The sequence below is a fragment of the Aristolochia californica genome, unplaced genomic scaffold (genome assembly GCF_029961685.1).
Source record: "Aristolochia californica isolate CCGP_79_NKW_82.1479 unplaced genomic scaffold, dmAriCali1.0.hap1 SCAF_9, whole genome shotgun sequence".
NCBI classification, from domain to species: domain Eukaryota; kingdom Viridiplantae; phylum Streptophyta; class Magnoliopsida; order Piperales; family Aristolochiaceae; genus Aristolochia; species Aristolochia californica.
This window is the reverse complement of record NW_027182290.1, coordinates 36078267-36092713: the sequence shown is the minus strand read 5'-3', so window position 1 is coordinate 36092713 and position 14447 is coordinate 36078267. Positions and strand designations below refer to the sequence as shown.

Here is a 14447-nt window from a genome sequence, read left to right as displayed (position 1 = left end):
AACACTGGAAACTGTTTTCCAATGCACATGAAGTCGTCAACACTAACACCAAGTGCGAAGATGATCTTCATGTACATGACTGACACGATCTTCATGTTGGACATGAACTTGAACTAGAAAAATCTATTTGGGGGACTATCCCCCCCTCAGATTTGGATTCTATATTTTTTTATTTAAATAATATTTTAGAACATAATTTTGTTAACATCAAAATAAACAACAAGGAAAATAAAATAATAAATAAATAAAAATAGGGTTAGATTTGTTTTACATGTGAATAGAAAGTATGTTAAATTATTAAACAAATTAACAAGTTTGAATTTAATTAAAAAAGTAAAAAATAAAATGTATGCAATGATGTCATGACACCTCAAACTATCACTAACGATTTATCATCGACATTTAGTTTAGAATAGGGTTGGATTTGAATATGAATTTTCATTTTTAGACAATATAAAACAAGTTCATATCTGCCAAGTTTGCCTGTTGAATTAGGTTTAAAAAATTGGTTTGATTATAGCACGAGTTGGTACGCTTTCAAGGGGCCCCGCCCAGCTTATCGTCTTCATTCATCTGCAACCGAAACATTGATCGTGGGTCGTAGTCCGAGTGATAGCTTCGGCGTGCACTCAAATGGTTCCACTTTTGCCTCCAGTGCAGGCCAAGAATGCGCCACGAAGTCGCGCTGCTTTCCTCTTATCTGCTTCAACGGATGAGGCGAATCCTCCCTTGAGATTCCTATGCACTTTTGGCCCTTCGCTTGACATCTCTTTGGATAACAGCAAAAACAAAACAGTTCCAATCTCTCTTCTCCTTCCTGTACTATATACTATATTGCATAAAAATATCTCTCTCTCTCCCTCTCTCTCTGTCTCGCACTTTTTCTTGGTTTCGTTTCCAATTCTTTCTTTTGTTGTTTTGTCCAATTCAGCTGGAAGAAAAGAATGTGGCGCGACCCTCACCTACCTTGTTTGCATTGCCACCCTCATGCTTACATTAGAATGGTGAGTCTATTGTCACCTTCTTTCCAGATTCCCATCTCCTCCTCTTGTGGTCTCCCATTTGAGGAGATCTCTCACTGTCTGCCTGTGATTTCTAGCAATGTTTCCATTTATGAGAGCTTTAATGGGTTCACGCATGCAGGTTCAGAATCTGATTGAGAGGTGCTTGCTCCTCGGTATGAATCGAGACGACTGCGTTCTGGCCCTGGAACAGCACGCTCACATTCAGCCATTAATCACCCTCACAGGTCTTTCTCTCTCCTCTCTATTTCTCTCTCTCAAGTACTGTTTAATGAAAGATGTTGCGGCTGCTGCAGTTTGGAGGGAGCTTCTGAGAGAGAATAGGAGCTTCTTTAAAGCTTACTTCAAAGCGCTCTCCCTCATATCTTTCCCCCGTAAGTGTTTTCACAGTACCTAGTACTTTTTTTCTTTTTCTTTCAACAGCTCGAATGCTATTCTGGTGTTTCAAGAGGCCAGTCCTGGAACGAGAAACTAATCTGTATTCCGCGGGTAGTTCTTGTTAGATCGATCTCAGATAAAGCGCCCATTTTCTTTCCTCGTTAATTTCCTTTTAAGTTGTCGATGCATTTAACTCTTCGATGCGGAAGCAACACCGGGAGGTGACTCTGGATTAATTGATGGTTGTTTAATTTTTTTTAGATAGAGCAATAGCGACACAGAGGATGTCAAGCTGCAGAAGACGGAAGCAATGGAGGAGACGAATTACCCCGAAGTGTCATCAATAAACAAGAGCTGATGTTGCAGTAATCAGATCTTATCAAAGTACAGGACTAAATAAAATCCGTAGATATATTATGCGTGATGGAATTGGAAATGACGATACTACTTCGTTTAAAATGTACGGAGGATTTATTATTTATTCTTCGCTCTGCTCTCTGTCGATAAACGATCAATACCACGTCCATGGCTTTCACATCACAGGGAAACAAGCTCAAACTGCAAATAAGTTGAACAGAAAATGCGCCCTCAGAGAACTCAATGTTACATGTAGCAAACAGACAAGACGACACTTCCTCATACCTGACTGCATTGAATTCTGCAGGCAATGCTGTGACAAAATTAAACCCTGACCCTAAAACAGAAACCCAAGTTTCCTCATTTGGAGACTGCATGCTCAGTCGATTCAACGGGAGTCCTTGTCCATCTCGAGTAGTAAAAGCTTTTGTTCTGTACATCAACCTGACTTTTAGGATTTCACCATCTTAATGACATCAATGAAACAAGCAATGAAAGCGGGGAAAATGGAAGAAGCTCAAGCAGCTACGACAATGGCAGAAGATGAGTACTGCTTTCCGCAAAGAATATAAGTTTTTTACTCTTCAAATGGGTCGATTTTCAACAAAAATTTGCGTGCATTAGAATTGGGAAGATTTTTTTTTTGTGGGCTGTATCTTTAAATGATTTTATGAAGTAACACATTGATGCTATCAGAACCAACTATAAAACTCAGATTGCTTCTATTCCATTACCTCGTAGGCATCTACACTTCTTGCCAACTTTCCCTCTCCCTGACTGCAGCTTTCTCCTCCTTTGTACTGAATTCGAGGGAAATGAGCCCACTATAGACAGTAAAAGATGAATCAGACTTTAAAAGGAACAGTCTCTTTATATTCGACTTGAATCGACCATTTCCTTTTTCGCACGGTTTCTTTTTATAGTGAACAGAGCATCCAGCAACAGAAAAGAGAACTCACGTTTTTAGCTGCAGTAGTGAAGGCTTCCTTGTGGGTCATTCCGGGTTGTATTGTTTTGAGTCTTTGGATCTCTTCTCTGCAAGAAGAAAATACCCTTCTTAATCAACGTCGAATTTGCATAGTTCAGACAATGGAATTTCAGTCATAGTTTTGCCTAATACTTGTAAGCTGCATGAAAATGAGATATAATTTTAGTGGTTAATCTGAAATGGGTATAGTCTGTGATGGTAGTGTTTGGTTAATTAATTCAATGGTTAATGGGAGATCAAAGTGAGGAGGTTACTTCATGAAGCGATTATACGCTGAAGGAGCTCTTTGCCGCTTCTCTGGAGCTGTAGAAGATATTCCCAAAGTTAATGAACGTCCAGTTATGATGATCTTGATGACAGAGATAATATCTATTTTCACATTCAGCTGCAGATGAACTTACGTTTATTGACAGTAGGTGCTGCAGCTGTCTGATCTTCATTATCTTCGAAACAAGTTGCCGAAGAGTAGTTCTCATTACAGGCACTTGGAGATCCATCACCGCATAGTTCTTGCGTCTCCTGCATTACAAATGGAAAAAGAAAAAAAAAGAAGCATTCTTAGATGAGTCGGATAAAGAAGGATTTGATCAGTAGCACATCTGGTTCATTCTGATAGCTATGAAGTTGTAGTAGCAATCGACCATAGTTTCAGAACTGCTAGTTACATGAAAAAGGGAGAAGAAAGAAAGGAAGCAGTCCATATTACCGCATCATTTTTGAAGGGAGCAAGCAGGTGAAGAGGAACTCTCTCATCATATTTAGAGACAAAAGCCCAGAGCAATGACCACATCTAACGGTAACCATCTTCAACAGACTGCAACAAGGGACACTAACCTGCATTTTGTTCAAAATTTGGATATCAGAATCCAAGTATTCTATAAGTGTCAACTGGTGATAATAGAAAATTCGTTCAAAATGTGAAATGATTACCAGAAGAATGGTTGTGCAGAAGCTGCACTGAACATAACACAGCTGCTCAGAGGTTTCAAGCAAGTCCATGCATGAGGACATATTCCTCAAAAGAAAGGGTGTGAAATGAAAACGAAGAGATGACTTCAAGGGAAGAGAGACCCAGATTTTGATCTTCAGGGAGAGATTTATAGGATACAGCTGGTTGTTTATGATTTCCTTCTGGTTAAAAAAATCCAATGGCCGTGAAAGGACTAAGGAACTAACACTGAGAATATCCCAAGAACATCATCTAATTACCAAAAGATCCTTCTGTTTGGGTGAATATTACCAGCTCTGCTTTGGTGAAATACTGTAGCCACCATGAAATTTGTGGAAGTTGGAAAACCAGAGATGTTACAATATTATGAAAGCCTGGACTTTTAAATTTTGGGTAAAGGTTTTTCCTCTGATAACTGGATTCAGGCATCCATACACTAAAAGATGGTGTAATCAGACCCACTGAAGTAGGTGAGAGTTAGATTTTCATGGAAAAGGGACAAATGCTATTGCATCTGTTTCTAGTTCCATCTGTTGTTTTCTCATATTAACTGCCTGAGTCCAAATCTGACTGTCATCAACGAAGGGAACAGCATCTTTTTCTCAAGCTTCTCCAGCTCTCATGGTTCTTTCTCCTTGTCCATTCTCCCAAACAAGGAAACGGATTATGATTCCCTTCTTCTCGGCCATTTCTCAAACAGGTAAAGGTCACTTCTCCCACCCTAGTTCTTGAACCAGGATCTGCAACCAAGTAAGCTGTTCTCTTCCTGTAACATCATCTGTTAAAAGCTTTGGGTGGTGTGTGAGAGTTGAGGGTCCAGTCCATTTGCCATAAGTGAGACAAGTGTAGGGTTCTAGAAGACACTCTCAGGAGAGAAACAAGGGTCTTCTTTGGCTATCCCATTTCTCCAGTTTCCTGCAGAGTTTTAATTACATTGACTAGCTTCAGTTTCTGAAATTTTCTCTCCCATTCCCACTTGTTCAAAGTTAAAGTCTGTACCTACTCCATTACCTTTTCTGGGCCTGCAATTTTAGTGTTTGAGTTATTTCATTCAACTGTGTCTACACGTGGGCATCCATTCTCCTTGTCTTTGCTGCCAAGGCCTCCACAGTTTCATTTGTCTTCTCATCTCTCATTTCTCAGAAAATAAGGTTTCAAAAACCCTCATCTGATACAGATATTTTTTTTTTCTTTTTGCTGAAAGTATTACATGAACTGCTGCTACCTTTCAGATTTAAAACTGGGTACCTTCAAGATTAGCTCGAACCATTCGAGAAAAACGTTTCATAGGTTAAATTAATGCAAATCTCTCTCTTTCCTGCAATAATCAACCATTCATTTTAATCAAATACAGAGAAGATTACGAAGACAAAGAACAAGCTATAGAGGTAAAAAAAAGTATCTGAACAGAAGTAATTCACATAATCTATGCAATTCTATATTGAATTTTATGAGTCTCGATCGGATAATCCGATGCCAATATGGGAAAACCTGCACAAAATGTTGTTAAAAGGAAGGTTTCTTTTTCTTTTGAAGAAATGAATGCACATCAACATATCTACATGTCATAGAACTGCAAAGATACTTGTCATGGAAGGATGTCTTCTAGACAAAGATAGTGGCTATATGAACTAGATAAGGGAGGAATCATCACAGACAAAAACCTTGGGTTTAGGTGAATGATTAGTATTGAGTAGAACAAATATGAGTTTGTTCATGTTTTTGTGATGGTCCGGGTTAAATGGAAACCTGCATCTTTCTTTAGGATCGGTTTGGAACCCTTAGAAAAGAAAAGAAAAATGAGAATTTGACCATTATTATTCCTAAAAATAGTTAGTGAAAATGAGATAACGATCGACTTGTCCATTTCACTAACTATTTTTGGAAATAATAATGGTCAAATTTTTATTTTATTTTATTTTATTTTCCATGGGGTTCCAAACATACCCTTAGGGATGGTGTGGTTTAAAGACAAAACCAAAGTGTTTTCAATTCCTAATCCTTCTATCCAACATTTTATCTATAAATAAGTGAAGGTGGTAAAAAAATTCTTTTATTAGTGAAAGAATTTTGGAATGCCAAGGGTTAATTGGCAGGGCCAGACCCAGTCTATTACAAACCCTAATTCGAATCCTTGGAATGTTTATATTTGATACCAAAATTAAATTAATTGTATATACAATCCCTCCCCCTGTAAGTGATGATGTTCTTAAATGATAATCAGCATATAAGACATGTATCATTAAAAGTGATAAATTGAGTGTATACCAGATATGAATCCTCCCTCTCCGAGGATTACTATTTACTAATCTAAAAGCTTAGAGGAAGATGATGATACATCACTTTTGTTCTTATACTGTTCTTGATTCAAGCAACCCTCTTCCAAAAAAGAGATTCGAGCCTAAATAAAAATAACTCAAACAAATAATTTGAAATTTCTCGGGCTTCAATTGCTCAGTCTGTGTGATTTGGGGAATGGTCAAAACTCAACAAACCCTATTAGGTTTGTTAGTTTAACTAATGAAGAAAATGACCGAAGGTGAGGTTCCCCGAGCAAAAGGGAAGGCCAATGGTACAAATGGGGGTTAAAATAACAAGTCCATAGTTTATCTTGATTACTTTAAGTAATTAAAATTAATTAAAGAAAAAACAAAATAATTGAAAGCTGAAACTCATAGAAACTATAAATCCTCAAATGATACACCCATATGTACAATTATAATACATTATTACTCCATTGGCCTTTTTCATTATTCACCCTCGTGTGCACCCACTTGCAGCGTGTGGCTCTTGTACCACGTAGAAATCCGTGTAAATGACACGACGACGCCTTTTACGAGATTTTAATTAAAATCTACCAAGATTATTTATTGACTAACACGTGGATCCATTCGATTCCTGTCATGATTATGGCTTTTATTTCTCTCATCATTATGTGTCGGTTACCGCCGACACGCTATGTTACTGTTACTGGAATCTTCTTATCTCATTGGCCCTTCCTGTGGGTCCTTTATATTACTTAAAATGGAATTATTACCGTTTAATTCGGGCGTGCATGTCTTCTTCTTTTTACGCTTTCGTGGCTTTGTTGTAATTATAACGGAAATATAAAACGAAATGAACTCTTGTAATTTGTTAACTGAATTAGCGTAATTAACCTTACTCACTTCGTAAAAATTAATTAAAATGATTTAATAGAAACACAATGGGATGACCCAACAAGCAATTTGTATGTGATAACCGTTAGCTAATACATCCAAAAGACTGATCTGTTAAGTACGAAAAACTACCCCGCTTATTCTTGATTGCTTCTCGTGATATTCGAATGTGAGCCATGACATGCCTATGATACCATGACAGTGGCTAACCAATACATATAACATCACTTTGACATATGGTCCAATTGGATAATACCTGAAAGTGCCACGTGGTGGTGATCTTCGTTCCGAGCCTCAACGAATCCTCCTCCACTCTTCACAGTTACGCATCTTTCACGTTGGTTTCCGGTGTCTCCTTGCGGCCTTACGTGGCGTGCCTGTCTTTCTTCCTCTTACCAAAATTACGAAAAACGATTTTTTTTATTTATGTAACACACTATTTATTATTTTTTAATTATTAAAATTTTAAAAAAATACACTTATTTTTTGCTTCACGTAAACCAGTAAGGGTAGATTGGTCGGATGGTCGTCGAAGCGACTCCAGAATCCAGAGCGACACAGCATCTCCAAGCAATCTCGTAGAAAATGCATTCCCGAGAATCCTCCTTTGTCTCTCTTTTTCCATCTCTCCTCTGCAACAATCCCACGGGATATCTTTCCTTCTCTTTCTCTTCAAGGCAGGAAGGAGGAGAAGAGGAGATCACACAAAAGACCCCTGTCAGAGAAAAAGGTGTCTCAAACGTCTCGGATTTTCTTTCTTTCTTTCTTTCATTGTTTATCTCTGTATTCTGTAATGGAGGAGTGGAGAGAGGAGGGAAAACATGCATCTTTACGAGGAGAAGGATAATAAAGAACTGCTTGTTCTCAAAGCATACACCTTTTGTGTGTGTTTCCCTTTAATCTTTATTCATTCTTCAAAGGCAAGAAGCAACGCATCTCCTGTGAACCAGAAATAAGCATCTTTGTCCTCCCAGTAAGCATGCTCCTTCCCTTTTACTAAAATTGGTTCATACCCCGTCGTTTTAAACTCTTGCATTAATGCTATTCTTTTCGGACAATTAAAACATTTCCTAGTTTGGAATCCGTATTTAATCTCATTCGCAAATGAGACAAATTTTTGCTCTTGGGGTCGCTGAAATTTTGCTGGAATGAAATTCGTCATTTGTTACGTTTCCATTTCCCGGCTTTCTGGCCGACAGTTCTAAGTTCAGGAGGCCTAAGTCATTACAACCGTGTGGTTGAGCTGTGCTTTTAAGTAGCTTTGGTTTCTGGGTCTGGTGTTTTCTTTTCTCTTACTCCTGTTGGTGATGGTGGATTCTTTTGAATTTGGCCTTCCTTCTTCATGTGTGGATGGTTTTCGACTGAATGACAGCTTGTTGGTTCGGTCATTCGGGTCTCATCTGATTTTTTTCTTTTTAATTTCTGTAGTTTGTCATCTTCTTCTTTTAACCGGGGACATGAGATGTTGATTGTTATTCAACAATTAGCAGTGTTGCAAGTTTTCTTCTGCTACAAAAAGTTCTTCAGAATTTTTTTTTTTCCGCAAACATTTTCCAAAGCAAAATAGTTTTGTTTACATTGATCTTTAGAGCCTTCTAAATTTCTGCGTATGTTCGGGTCGACGAGCACCCATTATTGCTGAGTTAAGAAATTCTCAATAAGCAAACGATTAAACTAAGTGACAAGCTTCAAAGAAATAATTCTCCATGAATTGGGTAGCAGGATCTTCACAGCATTCCTGGGATCCAGTCATGACCGTGGATACAACCACTTCCAGTTACTGGCTGAACTGGAGAGTGTTGCTCTGTTCGATTTGGATCATTCTATCAATGTTTGCTGCATCATTCCTGGTTTGGAAATATGAAGGTCCCAGATGCAATAAGCACAGAAGAGGAGAGGACCAAGGAGAGACAAATTGCTCTCTGTATGAAGAGGAATCTTGGAGACCTTGTATTAAAGACATACACCCAGCCTGGCTACTGGCTTATCGTGTATTTGCATTTATTATAATGTTGGTGTTGCTGATTATCAACGTCATTGTTGATGGAGGGAGCATATTTTACTATTACACTCAGTAAGATGTCTACTTATCACGGTATCTTCTTTCTTAGCTATTGTGATTTATGTTTTACAGATGTTAGTGCCATAGTTTTTCTCCGAAGTTGCATATTCTGCCATTGATGAACTTCTCAAACAAGTATGGTGAAATCACAAAATAGTTGTGCTTTGTTAAACTTTCAAATGTGTGTGAATTTAAAATGGAACACTTACCAGGTGGTTATTATTCTTAAAAAGCCATGGCCTTGGATACCCGCTGTAAATTCTCTTCTGACCTTCACTGTTTTGAGAACTGTCCACTTTGGATATTTTTTCCTCCAGAGCATGAAGAGAAGATTTTTATAGTAGAACAAGTTATGACCCTCTGCTAATCCATGTAAACCCACACTAGGATGCTGGACACTTGAAGTTGACATCATTCTGTGCTGCAGATGCTGTAAACTCTGTTATCATCTTCTCTCAATTTTAGTTATGCTATCCTACCTTTGTAGAGTTGGATCAGCTTTGTACTGCCAACTCTTGTTTTCTTTTCCATAACAGAGTGTACGAGATAAGATGGAGGAGAGAATCAATGTATCAACAAAGGGATAACTCTGTTTTGAAGATAGATTGAATCTAAAAACTTATTTTTAAGAATGAGCATTATGTATTCTTAAACACAATGTTGCCATGTACATTTTTAATATGACAAATTTACCTTTAATATTTTCATTGATGAACTAAAAATTTGCAATTTTATTTTAGCAACCTACATTTGGATCCCGTTGGCCATATCTATTTTGCTCTTTGTTTTTCAGATATCAGTTAACAAGGGAGAGATTATGAACACAGAATGCCCTCTCTACCCATTAATTTAATTTATACTGTAAATAAAATAATTAAAGTTCTGTTCTTTCTCTAATATTAATTTCTTGATAGTGCTGGGTATTCTTTCTTGTGGCACATGATTGACTTTGTGAAGAATCATGATGAGTTTTGATGATGTTTTAATTTCTCCTTTTCTTAATTTTCATTTCCTACTTTGAGTTTTCATAATTGGCACCAATTGAGGAGTCTTCTGAATGCTTATGTGAAAGCTGCCGTCACTGGTTCCTTTTTATGCTGTTCAGCAAAACTTGCAATTGCGCTATCTTCTGATTTATTTTCTTTCTGCCTGGTCCCTTGCAGGTGGACGTTTACTCTGGTCACTGTTTATTTCGCGGTATGCATTTGATTTTGGAGTTACTTCTTCTATTGTTTGCTTTTGCATCTCTTTCTGAAATGCACTCAAGTTAAACAGCTTTTTCAATTAGATGAGCTGCTTACATTTTATGACATTCGTTTGTAGCTTGGTTCCTGTCTGTCCACCTATGGGTGCTATCAGTTTCTCAGAAAGGTGGGAGGTGAAAGGGCTGAAGAGACAAGGTTTGATGCAGAAAGAGGCTCTTATGTCGCCCCCAGACAAGGGGAGAATGCTGTCTCACTCAATGCAAGAAAAGACTTGCATCAGCAGGAAAGACAAAGCAACTGTCATGCTGCTGGGATTTGGGGTTATGTCTTTCAAATTATTTATCAGGTGAGGCAGTTGTCTTGAGAATTTTTAATAAATACTGTTGAGTGCAGTGCAGTATCTCTTAACTTAGATACTTTTGCTAGCACATTGTACAATGCAGAAGTTTTCAAACACTGAATTGGTGTATCTTCTCTAGATAATCTGGCCAAAGGGGTTGCTACATTTCAATCTGTGACATGTTTGTCAGCAACCGAAAGTTGAAAATTGATCATTGTAGTGCCCTGTTACAGATGCATAGTCCAAACTGTAGAGATTATTGAACCCACCCTTACAGTTGAAATTTATTTGATGGGTATAACTCTTCAAGAATCAAAATTTTGTTGAAAGAGCAGTGGATTCCTTCAATTGGTGGGAGGCTGATTGCAGCATACATCTTCCTTTCTTTTCCCAGTACATCTTTAGAGAGCTCTGCTGATATGCTTCACTTTAGAATTTTTGCCAAGATGCAAACTTTAACTTGAGCTAATGTTTCCGTTAAATTTTTTATTATAGTCTGGGTTGGTAATTGCTAATATGCTTTTAATATCAATCAACAGACTCTAAAAAATGGTTTCTATTGTAATAAAACACTACTCATGTCAATTGCTATGCTTATGTTTTTTAAGTTTTGAAGTGCCCATCAATGATATATCTTGTTGTCTGTGCAGACATCTGCTGGTGCTGTGATGCTAACAGATGTTGTATTTTGGCTCGTCATCTTTCCATTTCTTACCATTAGGGACTATAACCTAACTTTTGTAAGTTAATATCTCCTCTCCTGTTTATTATTTGTTTCAAGGTTTTGTCTTATGAGCACATATGACTGCAAAAAAGTATCTTTTGCTGACAGGTCAAACTGGGCCTGTAATATCTAAAAAGATTATGTAAGAAAACTTAGTTTGTTTATCTTACACTTAAATTAGGACCCAGTTGGGGGTGGGGAGGTGGTGTCCAAATATGTGCTTTGATTGCTTAGTGATTTCACCATTCCAAATCTCACTTTGTACTTCATAGTCTGTTGGAACTTCTGTATCAATGTCCAGAAAGCCAGGAAAGGCTCTGTTTCACTGAATGGTGTTATTTGGTTTTGTGACAGTTGTTGGTTGGCATGCATTCGGTCAATGCAGTCTTCCTCCTTGGCGATGCTGCATTGAATTGCCTGGTAAGTTACCTTTTCGTTGCTATATAGACAAAAAGAATGTTAGGGGCAACATGTTTGTATCCTTATTTTCCTTTTCCTTTGGTGAATCGTTGTTTATTAAGTTTTTTGTTACAGAGGTTCCCATGGTTTCGCTTTTCCTACTTTGTATTATGGACAGCAATGTATGTTGTTTTTCAATGGGTGATCCATGCCTGTGTCTCACTTTGGTAATAATTTATTACTTATTTTGTTTATTCTTTTGATATCAATCCAGTAACTGTTTGGAAGATTTAACTTCTCTCTCATGTAGGTGGCCCTACCCATTTCTCGATCTAGCATCTCCCCATGCTCCTGTCTGGTATGTAAGCTGACAGAGTTTATCTTTCATTCTTTCAACTCTCATCTCTACAGAGTTTTTACTGTCATAGCTATATCTTGTTGGGGTCCTTGGAGAGTTACAGTTCAAAGTTAACTTCACATTAGGAGGGATATGAAAAAAAACAAATGGGCATCCTAATACAATCTTGTCTATTACTAATCTTTTTCCCCTGTAAACTATTTTGGGACTTGGCAGGTACTTGTCAGTGGCTCTGTTGCACATACCGTGCTATGTCATATTTGCTCTGTTCATCAAAATGAAACACTACTTGCTATCAAAGTGGTTTCCTCACTCCCGTCAGTGCCTCAAGTGAGCTGCCTGAGCTCGTCATGTTTTCCAGAACCAAGCAAACAAAAGCTCCATATGGAGACTCCTTACACCTTCTCGGTATATAGACGCAAGGTGGCTTCCCCATTCAAGCCAAGCCAACATCCAGTGGAAGTTCTTCAGATCATTAATGTGGAGTGACAATGGAAAAGAAAAAAGAAGCGAGAACCAAATGTATTACAGTGTTGGTGTTACTCCAAAGGGAGGATCACTTTGAGTACTATGCATACATAAGGAAATGATAAAAAAATTTGGTTCTGTTTTGTTGGCGCTGGAAATTCTCATCTTGATGATTCGTAGGCGGGTTTGCGTTATGGTTTCATACTCGACTGTTATCATTGCAAATGGTTACTGAGATGGATTTTCAAAAGCAACGACAAGAGGACGCTGGGCTTAAACTACTCACATTGTTCTTTTTAGTATAATCTTTAAAGACTACTTCAATATGAAGTATAAACTCTCAATTTCTTTCCTAAAATACCATAAAACTCAATTAAGCTCACTTGAGGTAAAATTTTGAATCAACTTCAAGTCATTACCATAAAAATAGAGATAAATAGCACATAAAGTACAGGTAATACAGCAAGCACCATCAGAAATTATTTTCACAGAATCTCCGCACTTTACAAAAGGTCCCAAACCCCATTACAACCCTATTTCCCAAGCCAACGGTAACAACACAAACAGCATCAAATGGACTACAGAGAAGTGCTAGGTAAGGAACCCATGAGAATCACAGGGCTACTGTTTCTAGTCCTCCATGTCATTTCTCGCTTTGCCTTAGCGAACAAGTTGGAGAAAAAAACATTGTTGGTGTTAGAATCAGATCCATTTGCCACATCTTTCGTTCCTTGCGGCACCTGCACTGGAGGGCATGCTTGAAGATCCGACTCAGCAGGCTTGCCACATGGGAGAGTCTGCAAGCTTCGTATAACAACGCTTATGAAAGACTGCATTACAGGACCTGCACCGTTTAATTTCATCATCCTGAACGGAAATTTAACACAAGATTTTGTTAGTGGCCTATCAGAGTCTGAACTACTGCTAAGGTACTAAGAAGCACATACCTGGAAAGGAAAGATGAGTTAAGAAGGATCTTCACAAGCTTGACAAGCTCCGCATGCAATACCCACATCACAGCATCCAAGGCACTGCTGTGTAACGTGTTCAAGGACAGAGAATCTTAAAAATAAGAAAATAGAAGAAAATATATACACCATTGTTAAGGAATAGTCCTACATGGATTAGTGAGTATAATAAGATATTGAGTTTATTAGTTGGGAAAGAGGCTTCCAAAGGTTGCTAGTCATTTTGGATAGGCCTTGGACCCAACTTAACATGGTATCAGAACAGGTACTCATATGTCGGCCTACACTTAAAAACTATCTACTTGTAGAGCCACAAAAGAGGGCTTATACCTAAAACTATCCACTTGTAGAGCCACAAAAGAGAGCCTACACCTAAACTGCCTACTCTTAAATTATCCACTTGTAGAGCCACAAAAGATGGTCTACACGTGAGGGGGAATGTTGAGGAATAGTCCCACATGGATTAGTGAGTACAATAAGATCTTGAGTTTATTAGTTGGGAAAGAGGCTTCCTAAGGTGGCTAGTCATTTTGGGATAGGCCTTGGACCCAACTTAACAACCATAAATTAGAGTATAAAATTGATATTTGATTTAGATGAGATGAGTCGCAACTTGGCCAATTTGAAATTGGATGAAAACTGACAAGTTAATGTTTCCTGTTAAATATAATGTAAGGGGTATTTTGATCATTTTTTGAGGTGTGCATGTATTAGTGAGGGCACCAGTAGATTATCAATCTATGGTCCAATTTTCATAGTATTTTTACATGTAATTATGAAGATATAAGGAGTTCTTGTATGAGGAATAGAGAGGTCATTTCAATCTCTAGTCACTCAAATTAATAAAACAAGATGGAGCTCCTGATTTAACCCTATCCAGAGCTTCTTACTCTCTTTTCTCAAAACCTTTTTTCTTCTTCTCTTCACTTCTCTCTCTCAACTCTCTTTTCTTCACAATTTTACATGGCATCAAAATAGGTCATGTATGTGAGCCAAGGCCTAGTTTGTATTCCCTAAGTTATCTGTGTGTTGTGGACTCCATAAGGTAGGAGTCTATGTGTTTTGTGCTCC

General features: G+C 37.9%; 3 protein-coding genes across 4 annotated transcripts; 2 read left to right on the top strand and 1 right to left on the bottom strand.

Annotated features, from left to right (window-relative positions):
* Positions 1–884: 884 nt before the first annotated feature.
* LOC137941379 (uncharacterized) lies at positions 885–1903 on the top strand. Its single transcript, XM_068786761.1, has 4 exons — positions 885–1004; positions 1144–1249; positions 1319–1396; positions 1662–1903. Exons 1-4 carry the CDS (start codon positions 945–947, stop codon positions 1745–1747), a joined length of 330 nt encoding a protein of 109 aa, XP_068642862.1. The 5' UTR covers positions 885–944; the 3' UTR covers positions 1748–1903.
* A 105-nt stretch (positions 1904–2008) lies between these two features.
* On the bottom strand, positions 2009–3744 carry LOC137940891 (protein YABBY 7-like). Its single transcript, XM_068786008.1, has 6 exons — positions 3580–3744; positions 3147–3264; positions 3000–3048; positions 2717–2792; positions 2492–2581; positions 2009–2189 (listed from the first exon to the last, which is right to left on the bottom strand). Exons 1-6 carry the CDS (start codon positions 3742–3744, stop codon positions 2118–2120), a joined length of 570 nt encoding a protein of 189 aa, XP_068642109.1. The 3' UTR covers positions 2009–2117.
* Positions 3745–7545: 3801 nt separating this feature from the next.
* LOC137941961 (uncharacterized) lies at positions 7546–12526 on the top strand. Of its 2 annotated transcripts, XM_068787600.1 has the most exons (9): positions 7546–7825; positions 8575–8926; positions 10078–10111; positions 10238–10465; positions 11110–11199; positions 11538–11603; positions 11718–11809; positions 11893–11940; positions 12157–12526. In XM_068787600.1, exons 2-9 carry the CDS (start codon positions 8604–8606, stop codon positions 12272–12274), a joined length of 999 nt encoding a protein of 332 aa, XP_068643701.1. In that variant the 5' UTR covers positions 7546–7825; positions 8575–8603; the 3' UTR covers positions 12275–12526. The 2 variants fall into 2 exon arrangements, with proteins under 2 accessions (XP_068643701.1, XP_068643700.1); XM_068787599.1 differs by lacking the exon at positions 7546–7825 and having other exon boundaries at positions 8031–8926.
* The last annotated feature ends 1921 nt before the right edge of the window (positions 12527–14447 follow it).

Coding starts and splice junctions, on each gene's coding strand:
- LOC137941379 (XM_068786761.1), top strand. CDS start 945: ATGTGGCGCGACCCTCACCTACCTTGTTTGCATTGCCACCCTCATGCT. Junction 1,005..1,143: donor CTCATGCTTACATTAGAATG/GTGAGTCTATTG, acceptor TCACGCATGCAG/GTTCAGAATCTGATTGAGAG. Junction 1,250..1,318: donor GCCATTAATCACCCTCACAG/GTCTTTCTCTCT, acceptor CGGCTGCTGCAG/TTTGGAGGGAGCTTCTGAGA.
- LOC137940891 (XM_068786008.1), bottom strand. CDS start 3,744: ATGGACTTGCTTGAAACCTCTGAGCAGCTGTGTTATGTTCAGTGCAGC. Junction 3,049..3,146: donor AGCACCTACTGTCAATAAAC/GTAAGTTCATCT, acceptor TATCTTCTACAG/CTCCAGAGAAGCGGCAAAGA. Junction 2,190..2,491: donor GAAGTGTAGATGCCTACGAG/GTAATGGAATAG, acceptor GTTGATGTACAG/AACAAAAGCTTTTACTACTC.
- LOC137941961 (XM_068787599.1), top strand. CDS start 8,559: ATGAATTGGGTAGCAGGATCTTCACAGCATTCCTGGGATCCAGTCATG. Junction 8,927..10,077: donor ATATTTTACTATTACACTCA/GTAAGATGTCTA, acceptor GGTCCCTTGCAG/GTGGACGTTTACTCTGGTCA. Junction 10,466..11,109: donor TCTTTCAAATTATTTATCAG/GTGAGGCAGTTG, acceptor TTGTCTGTGCAG/ACATCTGCTGGTGCTGTGAT.